The sequence below is a fragment of the Zootoca vivipara genome, chromosome 2 (genome assembly GCF_965207765.1).
Source record: "Zootoca vivipara chromosome 2, rZooViv2.hap1.1, whole genome shotgun sequence".
In the NCBI taxonomy this organism is placed as follows: domain Eukaryota; kingdom Metazoa; phylum Chordata; class Lepidosauria; order Squamata; family Lacertidae; genus Zootoca; species Zootoca vivipara.
The window spans coordinates 115,511,653-115,535,254 of record NC_142584.1 but is presented as its reverse complement, the minus strand read 5'-3'; the positions used below and the strand labels follow the sequence as shown (position 1 = coordinate 115,535,254).

The 23,602-nt window shown below is 46.2% G+C and overlaps 1 protein-coding gene across 1 annotated transcript; it reads right to left on the bottom strand.

Annotated features, from left to right (window-relative positions):
* Positions 1-2,196: 2,196 nt before the first annotated feature.
* Positions 2,197-15,042, bottom strand: LOC118081288 (uncharacterized). The gene is made up of 6 exons (XM_088663671.1): positions 13,563-15,042; positions 9,258-9,800; positions 8,994-9,084; positions 7,562-7,650; positions 6,803-7,025; positions 2,197-6,528 (listed from the first exon to the last, which is right to left on the bottom strand). Exons 1-6 carry the CDS (start codon positions 13,893-13,895, stop codon positions 3,569-3,571), a joined length of 4,239 nt encoding a protein of 1,412 aa, XP_088519797.1. The 5' UTR covers positions 13,896-15,042; the 3' UTR covers positions 2,197-3,568.
* Positions 15,043-23,602: the final 8,560 nt, after the last annotated feature.

The window sequence follows — 23,602 nt, the reverse complement described above, 5'->3', positions numbered from 1 at the left end:
TGGCGTGTGTGTGTGTGCTTCTTCTGGTTTCCTTTAAATTCAAGTTTAAAGCTATTGTGGATATAAGCGGCCTTTAAGCACCTGTTGGAAAGGAAAGCAGAAGTGAGGGTTAGGGAAAAAAATGAAATGAAATGGAAAAGAAAGAAATGTCCACTTTGGATTTCTGTTAAAAACTCAAGGCAGTTCACATACAAAAACAATGCAAACATAAAGAATAAATAAAACTTAGGCTCCATCTGCACAACAACAATTTATTATTTGTACACAGCGTTTTAGATATTTGAAGATGGCTATCATATCTCCTCTGTCTCCTCCAAGGTAAACATACCCAGCTCCTTCAACCGTTCCTCATATGGCTTGGTTCCCAGAGAAGTTGGGGGTGATGGGAGTTGTAGTCCAGTAACATCTGGGGACCTCCAGTGGCTCAGGAGCAGCAGAGCTGCTACTCTTCTTTACAATGGAAGCAGGAAGTTGGCAATGTCAGGGCTTTGTGGCGTGAGACCTCAATACCTCAATGACCACCCCTCTTTATGAATTGACCCAAACCCTGAGACCATCCTCTGAGGCCTTTCTTCATGCGCCTCCTCCATGAGACACCCAGAGGGTGGCAACACAAGAACAGGCCTTTTCTGTGGTTGGTGGCTCCCTAATGATAATAATAATATATAAAAAAAGCGGGGCTTCCTCAGGGAAGGCAGGCGGCAAGCAGCCCCGGAGCCGAAGCGCAGTGGTGCTGCTTGTCGCCTGCCTGCCTTCCCCCGCCAGTCCCCCGGAGCCCATAAGAACGCATTAAGTAAGTTTCAATGCATTCCTATGGGAAACTGCGATTCGCAAGACGAATTTTCCGCAAAACAAATTGACCCGTGGAACGAATTAAATTCGTCTTGCGAGGTACCACTGTACGTTGTCAGCAGTATGCTGATGACACAGCTCTATTTCTCCTTTCTATCTGCAGGTGAGGCAGCGGAAGTGCTGGACCAGTGTCTTGCCTTGGTAATGGACTGGATGAGAGCCAACAAACTGAAGCTCAGTCCAGATAAGACCGAGGCTGTGTTGGTGTGTGGTTCCCTAGACCAGATGGGTGGGAAATTGCCTGCTCTTGATGGGATTACACTTCCTCTGAAGGAGAAGCTTCATAGCTTGAAGCTACTCCTGGATCCTTTGCTGTCGCTCGAGGCTCAGGTGGCCTCACTGGGCAAGTGCCTTCCATTAGCTTAGGCTGGTGGGGCCAGCTACCCTCCTATTTGGACAGGGATGGGCCAACTACTATTGTCTATCTGCTGGTAACTTCAAGGTTAGATTACTGCAATGTGTTATACGTAGGGCTGCCTCTGGAGACGGTTTGGAAACTTCAGCTAGTGCAGATTTCAGCGGCCAGGTTGCTCACCGGAGCAAGGCAGTTTGAGCATATTACACAGATCCTGGTTGACTGCACTGGCTACCAATGAGTTTCCGGGCCCAATTCAAAGTGCTGGTTCTGACCTATAAAGGCTTAAACCAGGCATCCCCAAACTTCGGCCCTCCAGATGTTTTGGACTACAATTCCCATCTTCCCCGACCACTGGTCCTGTTACCGTAGCTAGGAATTATGGGAGTTGTAGGCCAAAACATCTGGAGGGCCGCAGTTTGGGGATGCCTGGTTTAAAAGGGCTCAGGATCACAATACATCATCAAGGTCCACCACTTTCCATCTGAACCTACCCGGACCCTGAGATCATCTTCTGAGGCCCTCCTTCGTGTGTCTTCTCCTCGAGAGGTCTGGAGGGTGGCAACACGAGAACAGGGCCTTTTCTGCAGTGGCTCCCTGTCTATGGAATGCTCTTCCCAGGGAAGTTAGCCTGGCGCCAACAATATACACCTTTAGGCACCAGGCAAAAACGTTCCTTTTAAACCAAGCCTTTGATTGATTTGATGCACATCCTATGCCCTTTTCAAATGTGGCTCTTTTGGGGGGTGGGGTGTTATTGGGTTATTGTTTTTATTTTTATTATATATATTGTGATCTTTTCTGTGAACCACCCTGAGACCTGCGGGTACAGGGTAGTATATAAATTCAATTAAAAATAATAGTAAAAAATGGTATGTACAGGTATAGCAAACAATATTTACAACAGTTGCCCTGTAGTATTCTTAAAACTGAATATTGTTGTGCTGCATCTTGAACTCCACCCAATAATAAACTCCACGTTTCAACACAGAGATTGAATAGAATCATCCAACCTTTATTTAAAACTCTCCAATAAATGTTAGTTCTCTTAGAGAATTTAATCATATATATCAAGCCTCATATTCTTAAAACTCATTTCTTAACAGGAGTATAACATTTCCCTATATGCCATTCTGAGCAGCAGTCTATATAATCATTTCAATATAATCAAGTGAAACTGGTTTTTGTACACAACACAACAATGGAACTGTTTAGGTTAACCTTGAGTTCTAACAAGAGGAGAAAGGAAGGATACTTTCCCTCTATCCCTCTCACCAGTATTCATACCTTCATTAGCTTCTATCAAAGGCCCATTTAGTCCCACACCCACACCCACACACCCCCGAGTATCCCACAGTTCCTTATGAGTGATTTATTCCCATGGTGGTGAAGACCCTTATGGCTGCTACCTCATGATTCATTCACAAAATGTGGCTAGGAAAATGCCTGATCACAACATTGTACTAGTCAAGATGATTGCCCTAATCACTTTCCCCACATACCATGTTTGGGATCGTAGATACAGTGAGGGGGGGGAGTATTTGATCCCCTGCTAACTTTGCCCATTTGCCCTCTGATGAAGAAATGGCCAGTCCATAATTTTAATAGTAGGTTTATTGTAGCTGTGAGAGACAGAATAACAACAGGAAAACCCCCAGAAACCCCGAAGACAAAAGTCAGAGATTGATGTGCATTATAATGAGTGAAATAAGTATTTGATCCCCTATCAACCAGCCAGGTGTCTTCTGGGTTTCTGGGTTTTTTCCTGTTGTTAGTCTGTCTCTCACAGCTACAGTAAACCTACCATTAAAATTATGGACTGGTCATTTCTTCGTCAGAGGGCAAACGGGCAAAGTTAGCAGGGGATCAAATACTTTTCCCCCTCACTGTATCTGAACATTTAGACGGTCAATCTCATGTTTGTGTGTGCTATAAAAGTGTGATTGCTCAGGAAAGCTGTAGTCTTCTTTCTTTAGACACTTCCTCCCTGTGTGAAGATTTGTGCCCCAACTTTTCTTTCCACACTTCATTTTTGTGGTTTTATTGTTGGGTGGACTCTTTAATGTGATTTGACCCTTTTATTCTGCTTGCTCATAGATGACACTTCTACATTCCAAGCCTGTACGTATATAGTTGCTCCTCTATGCGCAGTCTCTGATTATTTCTAAGGCTGTCTCTGTGGTGACAAATCATGCTACAGTCTGTGCATACATCTGATTTATCACTTGATGTCTACTGAGGTCCCTGCTCTTCCTGAAGCTCTTTATGTATTCCACACATTTAGATCCTCTCTTCCATTTGAATTCTTGGGTGTGATAAAAGCTCGACCAGTGATTGAAGCTCTTTCGGTGCTCCAAACATTCAAAGTTTCTCCTCCATGTGGATTCTCTGATGTGAGATAAGGGAGCTTTTCCTAATATAGCTCTTTCCACATGCCAGGCATTTAAAAGGTTTCTCCCCTGTGTGGATTCTTTGATGTAAAATAAAGGTCCCTTTCCTGTTAAAGCTCTTTTTGCACTCCACACATTTATATGGTCTCTCACCTGTGTGAGTAGTTTGGTGTGATGCAAAGCTGGAGCTGTGATTGAAAGTCTTTCCGCACTCCAGGCATTTAAAGGGCTTCTCACCTGTGTGAATGTTTTGATGTGAAATAAAAGCATCTCTCCGACTAAAGCTCTTTCCACACTCGAGGCACTCAAATGGCTTCTCCACTGTGTGAATGCTTTGATGTGAAACAAGGGAGCTTTTCCTAATATAGCTCTTTCCACACTCTGAGCATTTAAAAGGTTTCTCCCCTGTGTGGATTCTCTGATGTAATTTAAGGATCCCTTTCCTGTTAAAGCTCTTTCCGCACTCCAAGCATTTGTGTGGTCTCTCTCCTGTGTGAGTTCGTTGGTGTGATGTAAAACTTGAGCTGTGATTGAAGCTCTTGCCACACAGCAGACATTTATATGGTTTCTCACCTGTGTGAATGTTTTGATGTGAAATGAAGCAGTCTTTCCTAGCAAAGCTCTTTCCACACTCCAGACATTTAAATGGTTTCTCCTCCATGTGAATGTCTTGATGTAAAATAAGGGACCCTTTCCTAATATAGCTTTTCCTGCACTCCAGGCATTTAAAGGGTTTCTCCCCTGTGTGGATTCTCAGGTGTAATTTAAGGACCCCTTTCCTGTTAAAGCTATTTCCACATTCCAAGCATTTATGTGGTCTCTCTCCTGTGTGACTTCTTTGGTGTAAGGTGAAGCTTGAGCTGTGATTGAAGCTCTTTCCACACTCTGTACATTTAAAAGCCTTCTCCCCCGTGTGGACCTGCTGATGTGAAATAAGGCAGTCTTTTCTAATAAAGCTATTTCCACACTCCAGGCATCTAAAGGGCTTTTCCCCTGAGTGGATTCTCTGATGTAAAATAAGGGAGTCTTTCCTAATATAGCTCTTTCCACACTCCAAGCATTTAAAATGTTTCTCCCCTGTGTGGATTCTTTGATGTAATTTAAGTGTTCCTCTCCTGTTAAAACTCCTTCCACATGCCAAGCATTTATGTGGTCTCTCACCTGTGTGAATTCTTTGGTGTAAAGTGAAGCTTGAGCTGTGATTGAAACTCTTTCCGCACTCCAAGCATTTAAAGGGCTTCTGTCCTGTATGGATGTGTTGATGTGAAATGAGGGAGTCTCTCCGAATAAAGCTCTTTCCACAGTCCAGGCATTTAAAGGGCTTCTCCCCTGTGTGAATTCTCTGATGTAATATAAAGGTGGATTTCCTATTGAAGCTCCTTCCACACTCCAAGCACTCATATGGCTTCTCTCCTGTGTGAACGCGTTGATGTAATGTAAGAGAGTTGTTCCAACGGAAGCTTTTTCCACACTCCAAGCATTTGAATGGTTTCTCTGCTGTGTGAGTTATTTGGTGTGATCTAAGGTTGGAGTTCTTCCTGAAGCTCTTTCCGCACTTCAGGCAAGTATATACTTTCTTCCTTGTGTGCATTTGTTGATGTAAAGTAAGAGAAATAGCCCAGCAAAAGCTCTTTCCACATTCCAGGCATTTAAATAGCTTCTCCCCTGTGTGAGTCCCTTGATGATAAGTGAGATGGGTTTTTTGACTGAAGCTCTTTCCACACTCCAAGCATGTGTACGGTCTCTCCCTTGTGTGGGTTCTCTGATGTAAAGTAAGAGAGGTAGCCCAACGAAAGCACTTTCCACATTTCAAGCATTTAAATGGTTTCTCTCCTGTGTGTGTTCCCTGATGGCAAGTGAGGTGCATCTTTTGACTGAAGCTCTTTCCGCACTCCAAACATTTAAATGGTTTCTGCCCAGTATGGATTCCTTTGTGAGCTGTGAGATTGCTCTTCTGCCTGAAGCTTTTTCCGCACTCCAAGCAGCTGTACGGTTTCTTACCTGTGTGAATTCGTTGGTGTAAAGTCAAGACGCTAGGCCAACGGAAGCTTTTTCCGCACTCCAAGCATTTAAAAGGTTTCTCCCCGGTGTGAATTCTTTGGTGTGAAGTAAAGCTTGAGCTTTGATTGAAGCTCTTTCCGCACTCCAAGCATTTAAATGGTTTCTCCCCTCTGTGGATTTTATTATGTAAAATAAGCCGGTCTCTCCTATTAAAGCTCTTTCCACACTCCGAGCATTTAAATAGTTTATCCCCTGTATGAGTTCCTTGATGAGCAGTCAAATTTCTTTTCTGATTGAAGCTTTTTCCACACTCCGAGCATATATATGGTTTCTCACCAGTGTGTATTCTTTGATGTCTGGTTACACTTGATAGCTGACTGAAGCTCTTTCCACAATCCAAACACTGAAATGGCTTCCCCCCTGTGTGAGTTCCTTGATGAACAGTGAGATTTCTCTTCTCACTGAAGCTTTCTCCGCACTCCGGGCACACATACGGTTTCTCCCCTGTGTGGATTCTCTGATGAGCAGTAAGGCTTGAATTTCTACTGTAGCTCTTTCCACATATGGAACATTGAAATGGTTTCACCCCGGTGTGGATTCTTTGATGAGTAGTGAGGGTTGACTTCTGACTGAAGCTCTTTCCACACTCAGAACATTTGAATGGCTTCTCCCCTGTGTGGAGCTTAGAGTGCGTATAAAGGCTCGATTTCCATTTGAACATTTTGCCACACACAGGGCACTGACTGCTTTCTTTTCTGTTGTTAAGGTTCTCTTCAGCTGGGATCTCATAGATGTCGCCTTCCTGAGAAGCAGAGAATTCGTTCCTGCTCTCCTGTTTTAGCTCAGGTCTTGCACTCTGTTCTTCCTCCTCTTTGCATCCATATCTTTCCAACAGTGCCATGTTCGATTCTCCTTCATCTTGATCTTCACCTTGAGAAACAAGAGGGATACTTTGTGAGAAGGTAAGAAGAGCTTTAAAATGTTAGCATCTTTTTTAATGATCCATAACATGAAATTTCACAGAATCACAGAGCTGTAGAGTTGGAAGAGACCCTCAACCAATATTTCTCTGTGTACAATTTGCAACAGGTGCACGATTGCCGTACTCTACATGCCAAAGTTCAATATATTTAGCACCTGCCAACTAATTTCATCAGCCACAAAGACAAGAGAGTCTTAGCCAATTGAAAAGAGAGATCCTCACCTAGGATCTTCTGCACAGTTCGTTCCCAGAATTCCTCACTGCTCCCAGCCTGGGTCGCATGAAGGTCTCTTGAAGCTTGGGGGTCACCAGGGTCTTGTTGCTCCAGAGAAGCCACGACCCCCCAATTCTCCTCCATGACTTCCTTGTGCAGGGCCCTTTGGTCTAGATCCAGCAATCTCCACTCCTCCTCTGGGAAGTATACAGCCACATCCTCAAAAGTCGCCTGCGGTGGGGTAGGGGGAAATAAACTTTATCTAGGAGCATGCTGTTTGACAAAATTCTATTCCCTTTACAAATTGATCTAATATACATTCTCTTCTATCACGTACCCACCAGGGATATATGAAAGGGTTTCAAAGGGTACATGGCAAAAAATAATAATTTCATTTTATCGTATTTTTTTAAAGCTCCCATTTGTGGAATGCTCTCCCCAGGGAGGCTTGCCTGGCACCTTCATTACACCGGAACTCGAACTTAATCCATTTCAGGAGTCCGTTTGGCTTCTGAAACGTTCGACAGCCAAGGCGCGGCTTCCAATTGGTTGCAAGAGCTTCCTGCACTCAAGAGGATGCCGCGTTAGACGTTCAGCTTCCGAAAAATGTTAAAAAACCGGAGCATTTACTTCTAGGTTTTCGGCATTTGGGAGCTGAAAGGTTCCAAAACGGAGCCGTTCAGGAATCGAGGTTTGACTGCACACCTTTAGGCACCAGGCAAAAACAGGTTTCCCTTTCTCGGCTCTCCATCAATCCCTTTGTTTACCTGATCCAGCCGCACAGAAGCAATTTCCACTCCACCACAAGGAAGAGATGAGCTGGCATGTATTGCCCGCGTCCTCCCACATCCATCTCCTGAGAGGGACACAAAAAAGGGGGAGGTTTACTTACCATTCCTTGCATTTCCAAATCAAAGTAAGTCCTGCTGGGCTCATTACAAGTGCAGCCAAAATGGTACCACCCATTCGGACGGATGGGAGGTGTCAGCCAAAACCGTGTAACCAAACTGTACCACTGGTATCTTGCAAGCAAACTGATCCCAAGCTGCTAAAAAACTTTATATGCTAATAGTACCACCTTGAACCTGGCTAGGTAGCAAATGGGAAAGCAGCGTAGATCCTTGAGCACAGCTGTTATGTGCCGACAGGGTCTTACTCCTGTCAGCAACCATGCTGCAGCATTCTGCACTAACTGAAGTTTCCATATAAAGTGTAAGGGAAGCCTAACATACTTAGCATAGCAGTGATTCACTCTTGCAGCATTTCAGTTTCATGCAAGAGGGCAAAAATACCCAAGCTTGCTTTCTTTCTTTCTTTCTTTCTTTCTTTCTTTCTTTCTTTCTTTCTTTCTTTCTTTCTTTCTTTCTTTCTTTCTTTCTTTCTTTCTTTCTTTTTCCCTCCCCCTCCCTCCCCTCCCCCTCCCTTCTTCTCCCCTCCTCTCTTTCCCCCTTCTCTCTTTCCCCCTTCTCTCTCCCTCCCTAGGTTGGGTAGCTAGTACAGTGGTACTTCATTTTTTGAGTGTCTTGCAAGCTGAACGTTTCAGTTTTCGAACGCCAGAAACCCAGAAGTAAATGCTTCAATTTTCGAACGCACCTTGGAAGTTGAACGCCTTCTGCTGCATTTTTTTCCAATTTTCTCCATTGACTTTGCAGACTGCCTTTTGTGCCTTGGTTGTCAAACTTTTCAGAAGTCAAACGGTGTTCTGGATCGGATTACGTTCGACAACCGAGGTACCACTGTATACTGAATTTATTACAGTGGTACCTCGAGTTACGAACTTAATTCATTCCGGAGGTCCGTTCTTAACCTGAAACCGTTCTTAACCTGAGGTACCACTTTAGCTAATGGGGCCTCCTGCTGCTGCCACCCTGCGATTTCCGTTCTTATCCTGGGGCAAAGTTCTTAACCCGAGGTACTACTTCCGGGTTAGCGGAGTCTGTAACCCCAAGTTTTTGTAACCTGAGGTACCACTGTACTTGCCTCCCATAACAGTCCCAGAGCGATTTACAAGAATAAAAAGCTTGGCTCTTTCAAGCCAGCGTTGAAGTTAAGTGTTGAAACTCAGCATTTTTTAATTTTTATTTTGCCATCAGTTTGTTCCTAACATGGAATTGAGAGAAATAAAAGGAGGCCCGCTTATTTTAGGTGTACCTGAGAGAGGAAGACCAAGATGGGCAATGGCGCCACGCTAAGCCTTACCCAGTGAAGTGGCACCTCCACCTTCCTCTTGTTTGATCTGCCTGGAGAGAGGCTTCTCTGCCTCAGAAATGGCCTCTTCCGAAAATAGGTCCTGTAGGTGAAATAGCAGCAGGGATCAGAAACAGAGAGGGACTGGGAAAGGAATGGGGCAGAATCAGGCCTTGGTGGGCTGTCCCCTCCTTGGAGGATTTCCATAAAAATGAACGTGGGGAATAAATATTCTGAGCCCCTGAAAACTATCAGGATGAAAACCGTCTCTCTCACCTGCAGCCCTTTCTGCTTCTGGTCCTCTGCCCGGCTCAGGAGGAAACCTTCGGCCAGCGCCACTGCCTGGGAACTGGTCTCTGTTCCGCATTCCCTCACCCAGTTCTCCATCTCCGGGGGAAGGACAGCCAGGAACTGCTCCAGGACCACCAGGTCCAGGATCTGAGCCTTGGTGTGTCGCTCTGGCTTCAGCCACTGATGGCAAAGATGGTGGAGTCGGCGGCAAACCTCCTGAGGTCCCTCAGCTTCCCTGTACTGGATCGCCCTGAAATGCTGGCGCCGTGCATCAACACTGAGGGCACCTTCCTCATCCAGGATCTCCTTCGTGGTTCTTTCCCAGGATCTGCCACTGCTCCCAGCCTGGGTTGCATGAGGTTCTCCTCCTGCTTGAGAGCCAACCGAGTCTCGCTCAGCCATCTTTGACTTGGGATCTGAGGCAGCTCCCAAGATGGCCAAAGGATTCCCGGACAGTTCCACAAGCTTCTGTCTCGAGGCCAGGCGGTATTTTGCGATCAGATTCCAGATCATGACTGAGTCCTTCCCCTGTAGAAAAAAAGCAGAGACCCCAAATCGAAGACACCTTCCCTTGTGGTCCCTGACCTGGATATTTTGTATAGGTGAGTATCGCCTGATCCTTGGTATGTGTGTGGATTAAGGTAAATTACATATATATACAGTGGTACCTCGGGTTACAGACGCTTCAGGTTACAGACTCCACTAACCCAGAAATAGTACCTTGGGTTAAGAACTTTGCTTCAGGATGAGAACAGAAATTGCGCGGCGGCAGCGGGAGACCCCATTAGCTAAAGTGGTGCTTCATGTTAAGAACAGTTTCAAGTTAAGAATGGACCTCTGGAACGAATTAAGTTCTTAACCAGAGGTACCACTGTACACATATACATATATGTATATATAATTAAATTTTCTGTTTTACAATACTCATTTAAACATCCTTAAAATATCAATGACTTCCCTTCTTCTATTTCCATGGTTCATTTTACATTTCATAAATCCCTGCATATTTTATATAAACTAAACCATTACAGTGATACCTCGGTTTCAAGTACACAATTGGTTTTGGAAGTCTGTACTTAACCTGAAGCGTACTTAACCTGAAGCGAACTTTCCCACTGAAAGTAATGGAAAGTGGATTTATCCGTTCCAGACGGTCCGCGGAGTACTTAAACTGAAGCGTACTTAACCTGAAGCGAACTTTCCCATTGAAAGTAATGGAAAGTGGATTAATTCGTTCCAAACGGGTCCGCAGAGTACTTAAACTGAAAGTACTTAAACCGAAGTATGACTGTATTACTTCCACCAAAACTTATCAGTATTTACACTGTTGAATTTATTGTTTAGGGAATTTATTGTTTGAATGTTTAGGGAGGCTTTTAATGTTTAATAGATTATTGTATTTTATTTTTCTGTTGGAAGCTGCCCAGAGTGGCTGGGGAAACCCAGCCAGATGGGTGGGGTATAAATTATTATTATTATTATTATTAATGCTGCCAGCGTTTTCAGCTGTACACAGTTATTTCCCACATATTCAATAAACCGTTTCCAATCTTCTCTAAACACATGTTCTTCTTGTTCTATTATTCTATATGTTAAGTCTGCAAGCTGTGTGTATTCTGTCAACTTAAGTTGCCAATCTTCTTTAGTTGGGACCTCGCTTGTTTTCCATTTTTGAGCTAACAAAACACAGGCCGCCGTAGTGGCATACATAAAAACAAAACCTTTTTTGACACCTGGGAATTTCAGTCTGAGTTATCCCCAACAAAAAGGACTTTTTGAAAAGCACTTTTAAACATTTATTTCAATTCGTTATGGAACATCCATAATGGATTAGGGTTAATCGCCTTCTAGCAAAGGTTGGTGGCGAAACCTCACCAGATCTCAGAGAGATCTCATAGAGGGCCATTGATGTCAGCACTTGGGAAAGATGGAGGCTCCTTTCCCCACCCCTCTTGCCCTATCCTCTCAAATCCGAATTTCCTTCCTCTGTAGGAATCCAGTTCGTTTTATCCCTTAGAATGCTAAACAGTAGTGTATCCACCCTCTCTGCATTTCTTTCAAAGAAAGAGGCACAAGGAGGAAGCGTGAGACCTGCCACGCCCAGATGGCTGGACATAGCAGGGGAATCGTAGGAATGTGGAGTTGGAAGGGATCCCCAAGAAGCGTCTCCACCCCCATCGTTCAGCCTGGACACGGAGGTCCAGCTCTGAGGGCCTTCTGGTGGTTCCCTCCCTGTGAGGAGTGAGGTTACAGGGAAGCAGGCAGAGGGCCTTCTCGGTGGTGGCGCCTGCCCTCTGGAATGCCCTCCCATCGGATGTCAAGGAAATAAACAACTATGTGACTTTTAGAAGACATCTGAAGGCAGCCCTGTTTAGGGAAGCTTTTAATGTGTTTTAAATATTCTGCTGGGAGCCGCCCAGAGTGGCTGGGGAAACCCATCCAGATTGGGGGGGGGGGGTAATAAATAATAATAATGCTATTATTATTATTATTAGTCCATGCAGTGCAGGAGTCTCAACTAAAGCATCCCTGACAGATGCCCATCTGACCTCTGCTTAAAAACCTCCAAGGAAGCAGAGGCAACAACCTCCTGAGGGAGACCGTTCCACTATCAAAACACTGTCTCCCCTCAAACTCCCCACTGCTTGAAGGATGAAGTTGGGCAACAGGCAAGTTCTGGAGTTCTGCGTTTGGGGAGGAAACTTTCTCTCCCCAGCACCAATTGCAAAGCAGTGGGGATTTTGCTTGCCGTCTTCCTGCTTTGCCTTGCTACTGTTCCCCCCTGAAGGGAGAGGAGAGATTCCCAAACATCCCTCCTGGAGGACCCTGGACCCACCTGCCACTGGCTTTGCAGCAGCCGGCCTTGTCACCAGACCTTTTTTTTTGGGGGGGGGTTGTCTCTGTTTATTAAAATAATTTTTTATTAAAAGTTTTCAACGCAAAATGCGATCAAAAACTGCACTACTATGAATAAAAGAGAATAAATAAAAAATAAAAGAGAATAAATAATAAAGAAAGAAAGGAACTAAAGAAGAGGGGGAGTTAAAGGGGGAAATCGCTGGTTGGATGTGAATGATTTTGGGGCCACGGAGTGGGGTTGAGGCTAATTAGTGGGCCAGAGTATTTGAGCATCGTTAATGTTGTCTGCTATTATTTAGACGGCTGGTATGTTCTTTTTCTTTTTCCATAAATGTAATATTATAGGATATATTAATGTATTAGATGATCTTTCCCCCAATGGTATTATGTTTTGGGTATTTTTCTTTGCTGTTAGTCGTTTGGAGACCATTAGTGACAAGAAACTGCTACCACTACTACTACTACTACTAATAATAATGTGACAAGCAATTAATAAGTTTCAATAATAATAATAATAATAATAATAATAATAATGTGGCAAGTGACTAATAAGTTTTAATGATGATGATGATTAAAAGGTAAAAGGACCCCTGTCCAGTGGTGGATGACTCTGGGGTTACGGCGCTCATCTCGCTTTATTGGCCGAGGGAGCCGGCGTACAGCTTCCGGGTCATGTGGCCAGCATGACTAAGCCGCTTCTGGCAAAACCAGAGCAGCGCACGGAAACGTCGTTTACCCCGTTTACCTTCCCGCCTGAGCGGTACTTATTTATCTACTTGCACTTTGACGTGCTTCCGAACTGCTAGGTTGGTAGGAGCTGGGACCGAGCGTCGCGGGGATTTGAACCACCAACCTTCTGATCTGCAAGCCCTAGACTCAGTGGTTTAACCCCCAGTGCCACCTGCGTCCCTTGATGATAATGATAATAACTCCTTAATAGTTCAGTCAGTAGACCAGGGGTCCCCAGACTTACCGCGCAGTGGGCCGGAGGGCAGGGGAGTGCGCGCGCAGCAGGCCGGAGGGCGGGGGAGTGCGCGCCCATGCGCATGCGCACACGCACACGGGCGGGGAAAATCGCCGAAAATCGCTTGTGCGCATGCGTATGGGCCTCCCCCGACCCGGAAGTGCATCGGAAATGACCTCTTCTGGGTCGGGAGAGGCCCATACGCATGCGCACAAAGGATTTTCGGCGTTTTTTGCTGATTTTCAAGATGGGCGGCGGCAGCGGGCGGCGGGGGTCGTCGAGGGCCGGATTGGGAGGCCGATTGGGCCGCATCCGGCCCGGGGGCCGTAGTTTGGGAACCCCTGCAGTAGACCATAAGACTCATAATCTCAGGGTCATGAGTTTGAGCCCCACATTGCCTGGGGTTGGACTGGATGACCCTCGTGGTCCCTTCTGAAACTACAATTCTAGGATGCCTTGCTTCTTACCTGCTGCTCTCCTTGTTTCTCCTCTGCCTGACTCCAGGGGAAACCTTCTGCTGGGGCCACCACCTGGGAATTGGTCTCCACTACGCATTCCCTCACCCAGTTCTCCATCTCCGCGGGGAGGACAGCCAGGAGCTGCTCCAGGATCACCAAATCCAGGATCTGAGCCTTGGTGTGTCTCTCCGGCTCCAGCCACAGACGACAAAGGCGGTGGAGTCGGCTGCAAACCTCTCGGGGTCCCTTGGGCTCCTGGTAGCAGAATTGCCTGAAACGCCGGCGGGCAGCCGTGACTCGATCTTGCAGTTTGACCTCATCCTTCAAGGCATCCCCCGACATGGCCAGAAAGAGTGCAGTTTTCCTCCTGCTGCTGCTGCTGCAAAACCCTGCAAAGCCCAAGGGAGGCTGGTTCAGCTCTGCTTAGAAGCAGCAGCCTTGCAAACCTCCTTTGTCCTCGCTCTCTGCAACCTCCAGCTCCTCTCCAAAGCCTTGTTGCTCTAGAGGAGACCACCCCCCCCCAAAAAAAATTACCTTCCTGTCTAGGAATCCATCTCTGCCATTTAACCCTTGCTGTTGGTGCAGGGATTTCAACTTGAATGAAATGTTGGGGTGGGGTGGGGAGTTAAGTCCCGCCCCCACATAATCGATCACATGACACAGTGCACGCATACCCCTAAAGATTTTGTGAATCTTTTGTACTTTGGTCCATTTACTGTACTGTATTTATTTTCCCCGATTTGAACTATCAATTGGTGATTTTCTTGAGTCAAAATGAGAGTACCCCTAAATATTTTTTTGGGGGAAAAGCACTGGTAATGCCCATCAACTTAGGGGGGCAGCCGCCTCAAATATTTTATTGGGGGGGGGGGGAGACCACTCAGCTTCTAGGAGTTGCCTCCTATGTGTGGGTCAGCTGGGAAGGGCCATAGCTGTCAAGCTTTCCCTTTTCTCGCGAGGAAGCCTATTAAGCATAAGGGAATTTCCCTTTAAAAAAAGGGAGAACTTGACAGCTATGGGAAGGGCTGCTTTCCATGCAAAAAGGGATCATAGAAGCTACTTGTGGGAAGGGACACCCAGAGTAATCCAGTCCAACCCCCTGCAATGCAGGAATGTGAAGGTGGCCCACATTGGGGATCGAACCCATGACCTTGGCATTATCAGCACCACAGTTCTCACCAACCTGAGCCTTTGTTCTCACCAACCTGAGCAGCTCTTCCTCAATGAGGACTAGCACCTTACGTCATCTACAAGGGGCCGCACAGCTCAGTGGCAGAACATCTGCTTGGCAGTCAAAGTGTAGTGCAGATAATAGTGAGGTGGCAGAAAACGGCTTCCTTTCTTCCTGTTTAAGCAGCACTTCATAGAACCTTAAGAGCTGGAAGGGCTCCCACGGTCATCTAGTCCAACCCCCTGCAATGCAGGAAAATCTCAGCTAAAGCATCCATGACAGATGGCCATTCAACCTCTGCTTAAGATTTTAGAATGGGGGGGGGACTGAAATCTTACAGTACTTCATCTCTAAGGGCAGGGACCACATCTTGGAGACAGAGCAGCTGTGTTGCATGCAGAAAGACCCGGGTTCGGCCCCAGATGGCATCTTCGGGTAGAGGTAGAGCTGCCCCCTGCCGGAAACCTTGCGGAGCGGGGCTGAATGACACAGTGCCATCTCTCTCAGCCAGGCCCTTCCCTTACAACGAATGGATTAGGGCAGGCATCCCCAAACTGCGGCCCTCCAGATGTTTTGGCCTATAATTCCCATGATCCCTAGCTAAGAGGACCAGTGGTCAGGGATGATGGGAATCATAGGCCAAAACACCTGGAGGGCCAAAGTTTGGGGATGCCTGGATTAGGGGCACCTGGTATTAGGAATTTAGGAAGCCGCCTTGTACCAGCTCAGACCCATTGATCTGGGATAGCTCAGCTGGTAGAGCGTAAGGCTCTTAATCTCAGGGTCATGGGTTCGAGTCCCACCTTAGACAAAGGATTCCTGCATTGATGACCCTTGAGTCCCTTACAATTCTACAATTCTGTGACCAGGGACTGGGAAACCTGGGTACAAATCCCCCACCTCGTTATGAACTAACATTATTATTATTATTATTATTATTATTATTATTATTATTATTCTGCCCTATACCTGGGAGTCTCAGGGTGGTTCAGAGAATAAAATCAAGATATAAAACTACAAAAACATAATAAAAATAAAAACCACAAAATAGTGCTCCCCCCCAAAAAAAACACATTATAAAAGGGCATAGGATGTAAATCAGGTCAAGCAAAGGCCTGGTTAAAAAGGAACGTTTTTGCCTGGCGCCTAAAGGTGTATAATGAAGGCGCCAGGCGAATTTCCCTGGGGGGAGAATTCCACAGGCAGGGAGCCACTGCAGAGAAGGCCCCGTTCTCATGTTGCCACCCTCTGGACCTCTAGAGGAGGCCCATGAAGAAGACATATACAGTAGTTAATTGGTGTCTGGCTTGTATTTTGATTCCTGTTTGGTTTTATGTATATTGTAAATCACTTTATCATCTTCCCCCTTGTTGTTGTTGTTTAGTCGTTTAGTCGTGTCCGACTCTTCGTGACCCCATGGACCAGAGCACGCCAGGCACTCCTGTCTTGCACTGCCTCCCGCAGTTTGGTCAAACTCATGTTCGTAGCTTCGAGAACACTGTCCAACCATCTTGTCCTCTGTCGTCCCCTTCTCCTAGTGCCCTCAATCTTTCCCAACATCAGGGTCTTTTCCAAGGATTCTTCTCTTCTCATGAGGTGGCCAAAGTATTGGAGCCTCAGCTTCACGATCCGTCCTTCCAGGGAGCACTCAGGGCTGATTTCCTTAAGAATGGATAGGTTTGATCTTCTTGCAGTCCATGGGACTCTCAAGAGTCTCCTCCAGCACCATAATTCAAAAGCATCAATTCTTCGGCGATCAGCCTTCTTTATGGTCCAACTCTCACTTCCATACATCACTACTGGGAAAACCATAGCTTTAACTATACGGACCTTTGTCGGCAAGGTGATGTCTCTGCTTTTTAAGATGCTGTCTAGGTTTGTCATTGCTTTTCTCCCAAGAAGCAGGCGTCTTTTAATTTCGTGACTGCTGTCACCATCTGCAGTGATCAAGGAGCCCAAGAAAGTAAAATCTCTCACTGCCTCCATTTCTTCCCCTTCTATTTGCCAGGAGGTGATGGGACCAGTGGCCATGATCTTGGTTTTTTTGATGTTGAGCTTCAGACCATATTTTGCGCTCTCCTCTTTCACCCTCATTAAAAGGTTCTTTAATTCCTCCTCGCTTTCTGCCATCAAGGTTGTGTCATCTGCATATCTGAGGTTGTTGATATTTCTTCCAGCAATCTTAATTCCGGCTTGGGATTCATCTAGTCCAGCCTTTCGCATGATGAATTCTGCATATAAGTTAAATAAGCAGGGAGACAATATACAACCTTGTCGTACTCCTTTCCCAATTTTGAACCAATCAGTTGTTCCATATCCAGTTCTAACTGTAGCTTCTTGTCCCACATAGAGATTTCTCAGGAGACAGATGAGGTGATCAGGCACTCCCATTTCTTTAAGAACTTGCCATAGTTTGCTGTGGTCGACACAGTCAAAGGCTTTTGCATAGTCAATGAAGCAGAAGTAGACGTTTTTCTGGAACTCTCTAGCTTTCTCCATAATCCAGCGCATGTTTGCTATTTGGTCTCTGGTTCCTCTGCCCTTTCGAAATCCAGCTTGCACTTCTGGGAGTTCTCGGTCCACATACTGCCTAAGCCTGCCTTGTAGAATTTTAAGCATAACCTTGCTAGCGTGTGAAATGAGCGCAATTGTGCGGTAGTTGCAGCATTCTTTGGCACTGCCCTTCTTTGGAATTGGGATGTAGACTGATCTTCTCCAATCCTCTGGCCATTGCTGAGTTTTCCAAACTTGCTGGCATATTGGGTGTAGCACCTTAACAGCATCATATTTTAAAATTTTAAACAGTTCAGCTGGAATATCATCACTTCCACTGGCCTTGTTATTAGCAATGCTTTCTAAGGCCCATTTGACTTCACTCTCCAAGATGTCTGGCTCAAGGTCAGCAACCACACTACCTGAGGTGTACGAGACCTCCATATCTTTCTGGTATAATTCCTCTGTGTATTCTTGCCACCTCTTCTTGATGTCTTCTGCTTCTGTTAGGTCCTTACCACTTTTGTCCTTGATTATGGTAATCTTTGTACGAAATGTTCCTTTCATATCTCCAATTTTCTTGAACAGATCTCTGGTTTTCCCCATTCTATTGTTTTCCTCTATTTCTTTGCATTGCTCATTTAAGAAGACCCTCTTGTCTCTCCTTGCTGTTTTTTGGAAATCTGCATTCAGTTTCCTGTATCTTTCCCTATCTCCCTTGCATTTTGCTTGCCTCCTCTCCTCCGCTATTTGTAAGGCCTCGTTGGACAGCCATTTTGCTTTCTTGCATTTCCTTTTCCTTGGGATGGTTTTCATTGCTGCCTCCTGTATAATGTTACGAGCCTCCATCCATAGTTCTTCAGGCACTCTGTCCACCAAATCTAAATCCTTAAACCTGTTCCTCACTTCCACTGTGTATTCATAAGGGATTTGATTCAGATTGTATCTTACTGGCCCAGTGGTTTTTCCTACTTTCTTCAGTTTAAGCTGGAATTTTGCTATAAGAAGCTGATGATCTGAGTTACAGTCAGCTCCAGGTCTTGTTTTTGCTGACTGTATAGAGCTTCTCCATCTTTGGCTGCAGAGAATATAATCAATCTGATTTCGATGCTGTCCATTTGGTGATATCCATGTGTAGAGTCGTCTCTTGTGTTGTTGGAATAGAGTGTTTGTGATGACCAGCTTGTTCTCTTGACAGAACTCTATTAGCCTTTGCCCTGCTTCATTTTGAACTCCAAGGCCAAACTTGCCAGTTGTTCCTTTTATCTCTTGATTCCCTACTTTAGCATTCCAGTCCCCTGTAATGAGAAGAACATCCTTCTTTGGTGTCATTTCTAGAAGGTGTTGTAGGTCTTCATAGAATTGGTCAATTTCACTTTCTTCAGCACCGGTAGTTGGTGCATAAACTTGGATTACTGTGATGTTAAAAGGTCTGCCTTGGATTCGTATCGAGATCATTCTGTCATTTTTGAGATTGCATCCCATTACAGCTTTTGCCACTCTTTTGTTGACTATGAGGGCCACTCCATTTCTGCTACAGGATTCTTGCCCACAGTAGTAGATATGATAGTCATCCGAACTGAATTCGCCCATTCCCTTCCATTTTAGTTCACTGATGCCCAGGATGTCGATATTTATTCTTGTCATCTCATTTTTGACCACATCCAGCTTACCTCCACTCATGGTTCTTACATTCCAGGTTCCTATGCAATATTTTTCTTTACAGCATCGGACTTTCCTTTCGCTTCCAGGCATATCCGCAACTGAGCGTCCTTTCGGCTTTGGCCCAGCCGCTTCATCAGCTCTGAATCTACTTGTACTTGTCCTCCGCTCTTCCTCAGTAGCATGTTGGACGCCTTCCGACCTGAGGGGCTCATCTTCCAGCGTCATAACTTTTATATGCCTGTTGTCTTTGTCCATGGAGTTTTCTTGGCAGGGATACTGGAGTGGCTTGCCAGTTCCTTCTCCAGGTGGATCACATTTAGTCAAAACTCTCCACTATGACCTGTCCATCTTGGGACATCTTGGGACATCTTCCCCCTAAGGCGGTATAATAAGAAAAAGCTCAGGAGTAAACCCTACACAAATCTGGAGTGGAGTCCCTAAGACGGTTGGATGGCGCCTTGTACGCCTCCTTCCGGAAACTCCTGCAGCCAAGCTGTGCCAGACGTCTTGCTTTCCTTTCCTTTGGACCACATCAGTGAGTCTTACAGGGGGGTCTTGTCATCTGAGCAGCCCAGGACCTCCATCCACACTGTTCAGGCTTGCTCCCCAGGGAGGTACTGCTAATATAGCAGTTGGACTTCACCCCCGGAGGCACGCTCAATTGTCTCAAGCTGATGCCAACAATTGTTACTGATTTGATTATTATTATTTTTGCATTAGTTGTACCTTGGAATCCGTCCTGGAAGTCCGTTCGACTTCCAAAACGTTCGGAAACCAAAGCGTGGCTTCTGATTGGCTGCAGGAAGCTCCTGCAGCCAATTGAAAGCCACGGAATCCCCATCGGATGTTCAGCTTCCAAAAATAGTTCGCAAACCAGAACACTCGCTTCTAGGTTTGCGGTGTTCGGGAGCCAAAACGTTCGAGAACTAAACTGTTCGAAAACCAAGGTACAGCTGCATCATCTTCCTTAGTGCCACTATTCTGAATAATTCTTTTTATACAGTATGGGGCACTGGGGATGAATTTAAGAAACCAAGGGGGGAGTGGCCCCAAAATGTTTGGGGGCCCTGGTATTCTACAAAGATTTCCTTTTTTCATTTGGTCAATATCTAACCTCCCCCCACCCCCAGCTTTCTTCTTTGGTCTTCTGGATGTCGAGGGGGGGGATATTGCGAGGATGTTCAAAATTGATAATAAAATGTTTTAACAGAGAACGTTAAGAGGGGCAGGAAGCTTTCATAGGAACCAAGGGTCCTACGAAAACTCAGGCAAGCTGTTCTCGCACCCAAGACAGCCCTCTGTTCAGCTGGGGTCCTCAAGAGGCTTTGTGGAAAGGTTTTCTCAAGGCCGGGGACACAGGTGGCGCTGTGGGTTAAAACCACTGAACCTAGGGCTTGCTGATCAGAAGGTCGATCACCTGCGACAGGGTGAGCTCCCGTTGCTTGGTCTCAGCTCCTGCCAACCCAGCAGTTTGAAAGCACGTCAAAGTGCAAGTAGATAAATAGGTACCGCTCCGGTGGGAAGGTAAACGGTGTTTCCGTGTGCTCCTCTGGTTCGCCAGAAGTGGTTTTAGTCATGCTGGCCACATGACTCAAGTTGTACACCGGGCTCCCTCAGCCAGTAAAGCGAGATGAGTGCTGCAACCCCAGAGTCGTCCGCAACTGGACCTAATGGTCAGGGGTCCTTTCTCAAGGCCACTTGTGAAAGTATAGCTGGGTAGGCAAGTGTTTGCTCACAGCGACAGAGAAACGGTTCTGAACCAAGGGTTGGGAACCCATTTTTGCCAGAGGGTCCAAAATCCTTATTGGAGCCCAGCACCAACACAGACAAAATTTCAGAGGGGGAGCAGAGTTGCCTGCCTGTCAATCATCTGGCATCAGCCGATCAGGAGTTTTGAAGTCCCTTGGCCTGAAACTCTGGAGAGATGCTGCCGGTCAGAGCAGACAATACTGAGCTTAATGAACTAACAATCTGACAACTTCTTATGTTCCAAGTTCAGATGCTTAGGTGGGTGGGGTGGGGGGAGTGTCAGTTTGGATAATCAACGAAGGATGGAAGGTTTGTTTATTCAGGACATTTATCCCCCAGCTTCCAATTCCAGGGTTGCTTACAAGCATATTCAAAAGAACTATACAAACATGACATACAGCGGTACAACTTAGCAAACAACAACAACAAAAACAACCACCCCAAAGACCCACCATTAAAACACCATCATAAAAACTTAAAAAACAACCACCTTGCATATAAAGTTACGGAACAGAAAGCAGAAAGAAAAGATCAGAGGGAGAGAAGGAATCATAGAATCATGGAGTTGGAAGAGACCACAAGGGCCATCCAGTCCAACCCCCTGCTAAGCAGGAAACACCATCAAAGCATTCTTGACATATGGCTGTCAAGCCTCTGCTTAAAGACCTCCAAAGAAGGAAGAGCCAGCCCAGAGCAGAGAAGAATGGCAAATCAAGTTGATGGACTATGCCAAAATGGCAAAATTAACTGGGACGCACATGAACCAAAAGACAAGAAATTTAAAAAAGAATGGGAAATGTTTATAATGTATATGCAAAATCAAAAACTGGTCAAAACATTAGCAGGATTTTAAATACACTTGTAATGTAACAGATCCTGCCAACCTAGCAGTTCGAAAGCACGTCAAAATGCAAGTAGATAAATAGGAACCGCTACAGCGGGAAGGTAAACGGCGTTTCCATGTGCTGCTCTGGTTCGCCAGAAGCGGCTTTGTCATGCTGGCCACATGACCTGGAAGCTATACGCCGGCTCCCTCGGCCAATAATGTGAGATGAGCGCTCAACCCCAGAGTCGGTCACGACTGGACCTAATGGTCAGGGGTCCCTTTACCTTTAATGTAACAGAACGTATAGATAACTTAGGAAGATGAAAAATTGGAGAAGTACTGATTTGCAGCTGAAAATAGAATTAAAAGGACCCATGGAAGCGATGGGGGGGGGGGGAGTCAGGAGATTCAGAGCAATCTCGATATTTGGATTTTGTAATTCAATAATGAGCTACAAGTTCTCTTGGTCAAGGAATGTCATGGGATGGTTGGATGCAGAGGAACAGGGAGAGGAACCAGCTGGGGAACCCCCAAGAGAAGAAGGCTCAGAGCCCGGGGATTCGTGGTGGGACGGCAATGAATGATCACAGGGAGAAGACGGGGAAAGTGGAGGTGTCAGAAGCTGAAGAAGTAACGGGTTAGTGAGTGGGGAGAGTCTGTGGCAGAGAGAAGCCCAGAATCAGAGGCAGAAGCAGAGGCTGGAATGAATCTGGCTGGTGAGGAAGCCAGGGAGTCTCCCCCTCCTGCTGCGACAGGCTCCCCTGACTCCTGGAACCAGAAGAGGTATGAAATGGGAAGAGCAAAGGCAGACTGTTTGCTGGCGCAGTCTCCGATTGCTTGGAAGAAAGCTTCAGTCCTTGCAATGGCCTCCTTGGGGCAAGATCTACCGGGAAGAGCAGCTGTGGCTCACTAGGCCTGGACTGTTTTGTTTCTTTGACTAAAGAGTTTAACTTCACTGACACCTAGTGAGCTATTGCGGACCCGGGCCCGACACCCGCCCTGACAGGAATCGACTCGTATGTTTCATGCTCGTGCCCAAAGTGTCACAACATTTGTAGGCACGGAGGCAATACTCTGTTTCCCAGGCTGTTTGGCCTTTTAAAATGTCAACGGCCACACTTTGAACTGAGCCTGGAGTGCCTCTGAATGCCAGTTGCTACAGACCACAGGAGGGGAGAGTGCTCTTGTGTTCAAATCCTGCTTGCTGGTTTGCCCCTGGCATCTGGTGGGCCACTGTGAGAATGGGATGCTAGATTAGAGGGGCCATTGGATGGTTCCAGCAATCTATTCTGACATTCCTAACTCCCGCCAATAGTATCCCCCATCTTGCCAGTTCTTCATTCACCCCATCAGCCGTTTGAAAACTGATCCAAGGGCTTTATTAGACCTGAAGGTCATTCTACCGTCTTGACCTTCTAAGGTTTCCACACTTGGTGGATTCTCTGATGTGCAGTGAGGCTCGTCTTCCAAGGAAAGCTTGGCTTTCCCCCTTGTGGCTTTCCCCCTTGTGCGACTCATCCGATATATGGCAAAGGGCTTTCTTCTGCACAGAGCTTTCCCCTCTGGGCGTGGAGGTTTCGTTTGATTTAAAAGAATTTGTACACCGTTTGTTCTTCCCTTGTGTGACTTACTTGGTGGTCAGTTAGGGTTGCCTTCTTACAGAAGCTCCTCCCGCACTCAAAGCATTTGTAGGGCTTCACCCCGGCGTGGATTCTCTCGTGTCTCCTGAGGTTCGCCAGCATGCTGAAGCTCTTCCCGCACGCCAGGCATTTGTAGGGCTTCTCCCCCGTGTGAGATCTCTGGTGGGATCGAAGTGTGGCCTTGACGCTGAAGCTTTTCCCGCACTCCAAGCAAGTGTACGGTTTCACCCCCGTGTGAGATCTCAGGTGTGTGGAGAGGTGTGTCGTCTGCGTGAAACTCTTCCCGCACTCTGGGCAGGTATACGGCTTTTCCCCCGTGTGGGATCTTCGATGGGCCGTGAAGTGCCCCTTCTGCGCGAAGCTTTTCCCGCACTCCAGGCATTGGAAGGGCTTCTCTCCCGTGTGAGATCTCTGGTGCGTAATGAAGTGTCCCTTCTGTGTGAAGCCCTTTCCACACTCCAGGCAGTTGTACAACTTTTCCCCTGTGTGATTTCTCTGGTGGATG

What these genes read in the sequence shown, in the direction of transcription:
- LOC118081288 (XM_088663671.1), bottom strand. Translation starts at nt 13,895, where the DNA reads ATGTCGGGGGATGCCTTGAAGGATGAGGTCAAACTGCAAGATCGAGTC. An exon ending in TGGAGGTGCCACTTCACTGG is followed by an intron (nt 7,651 to 8,993) that starts GTAAGGCTTAGC and finishes TGTCCCTCTCAG; the next exon opens with GAGATGGATGTGGGAGGACG. An exon ending in CTTCTGTGCGGCTGGATCAG is followed by an intron (nt 7,026 to 7,561) that starts GTAAACAAAGGG and finishes ACCCCACCGCAG; the next exon opens with GCGACTTTTGAGGATGTGGC.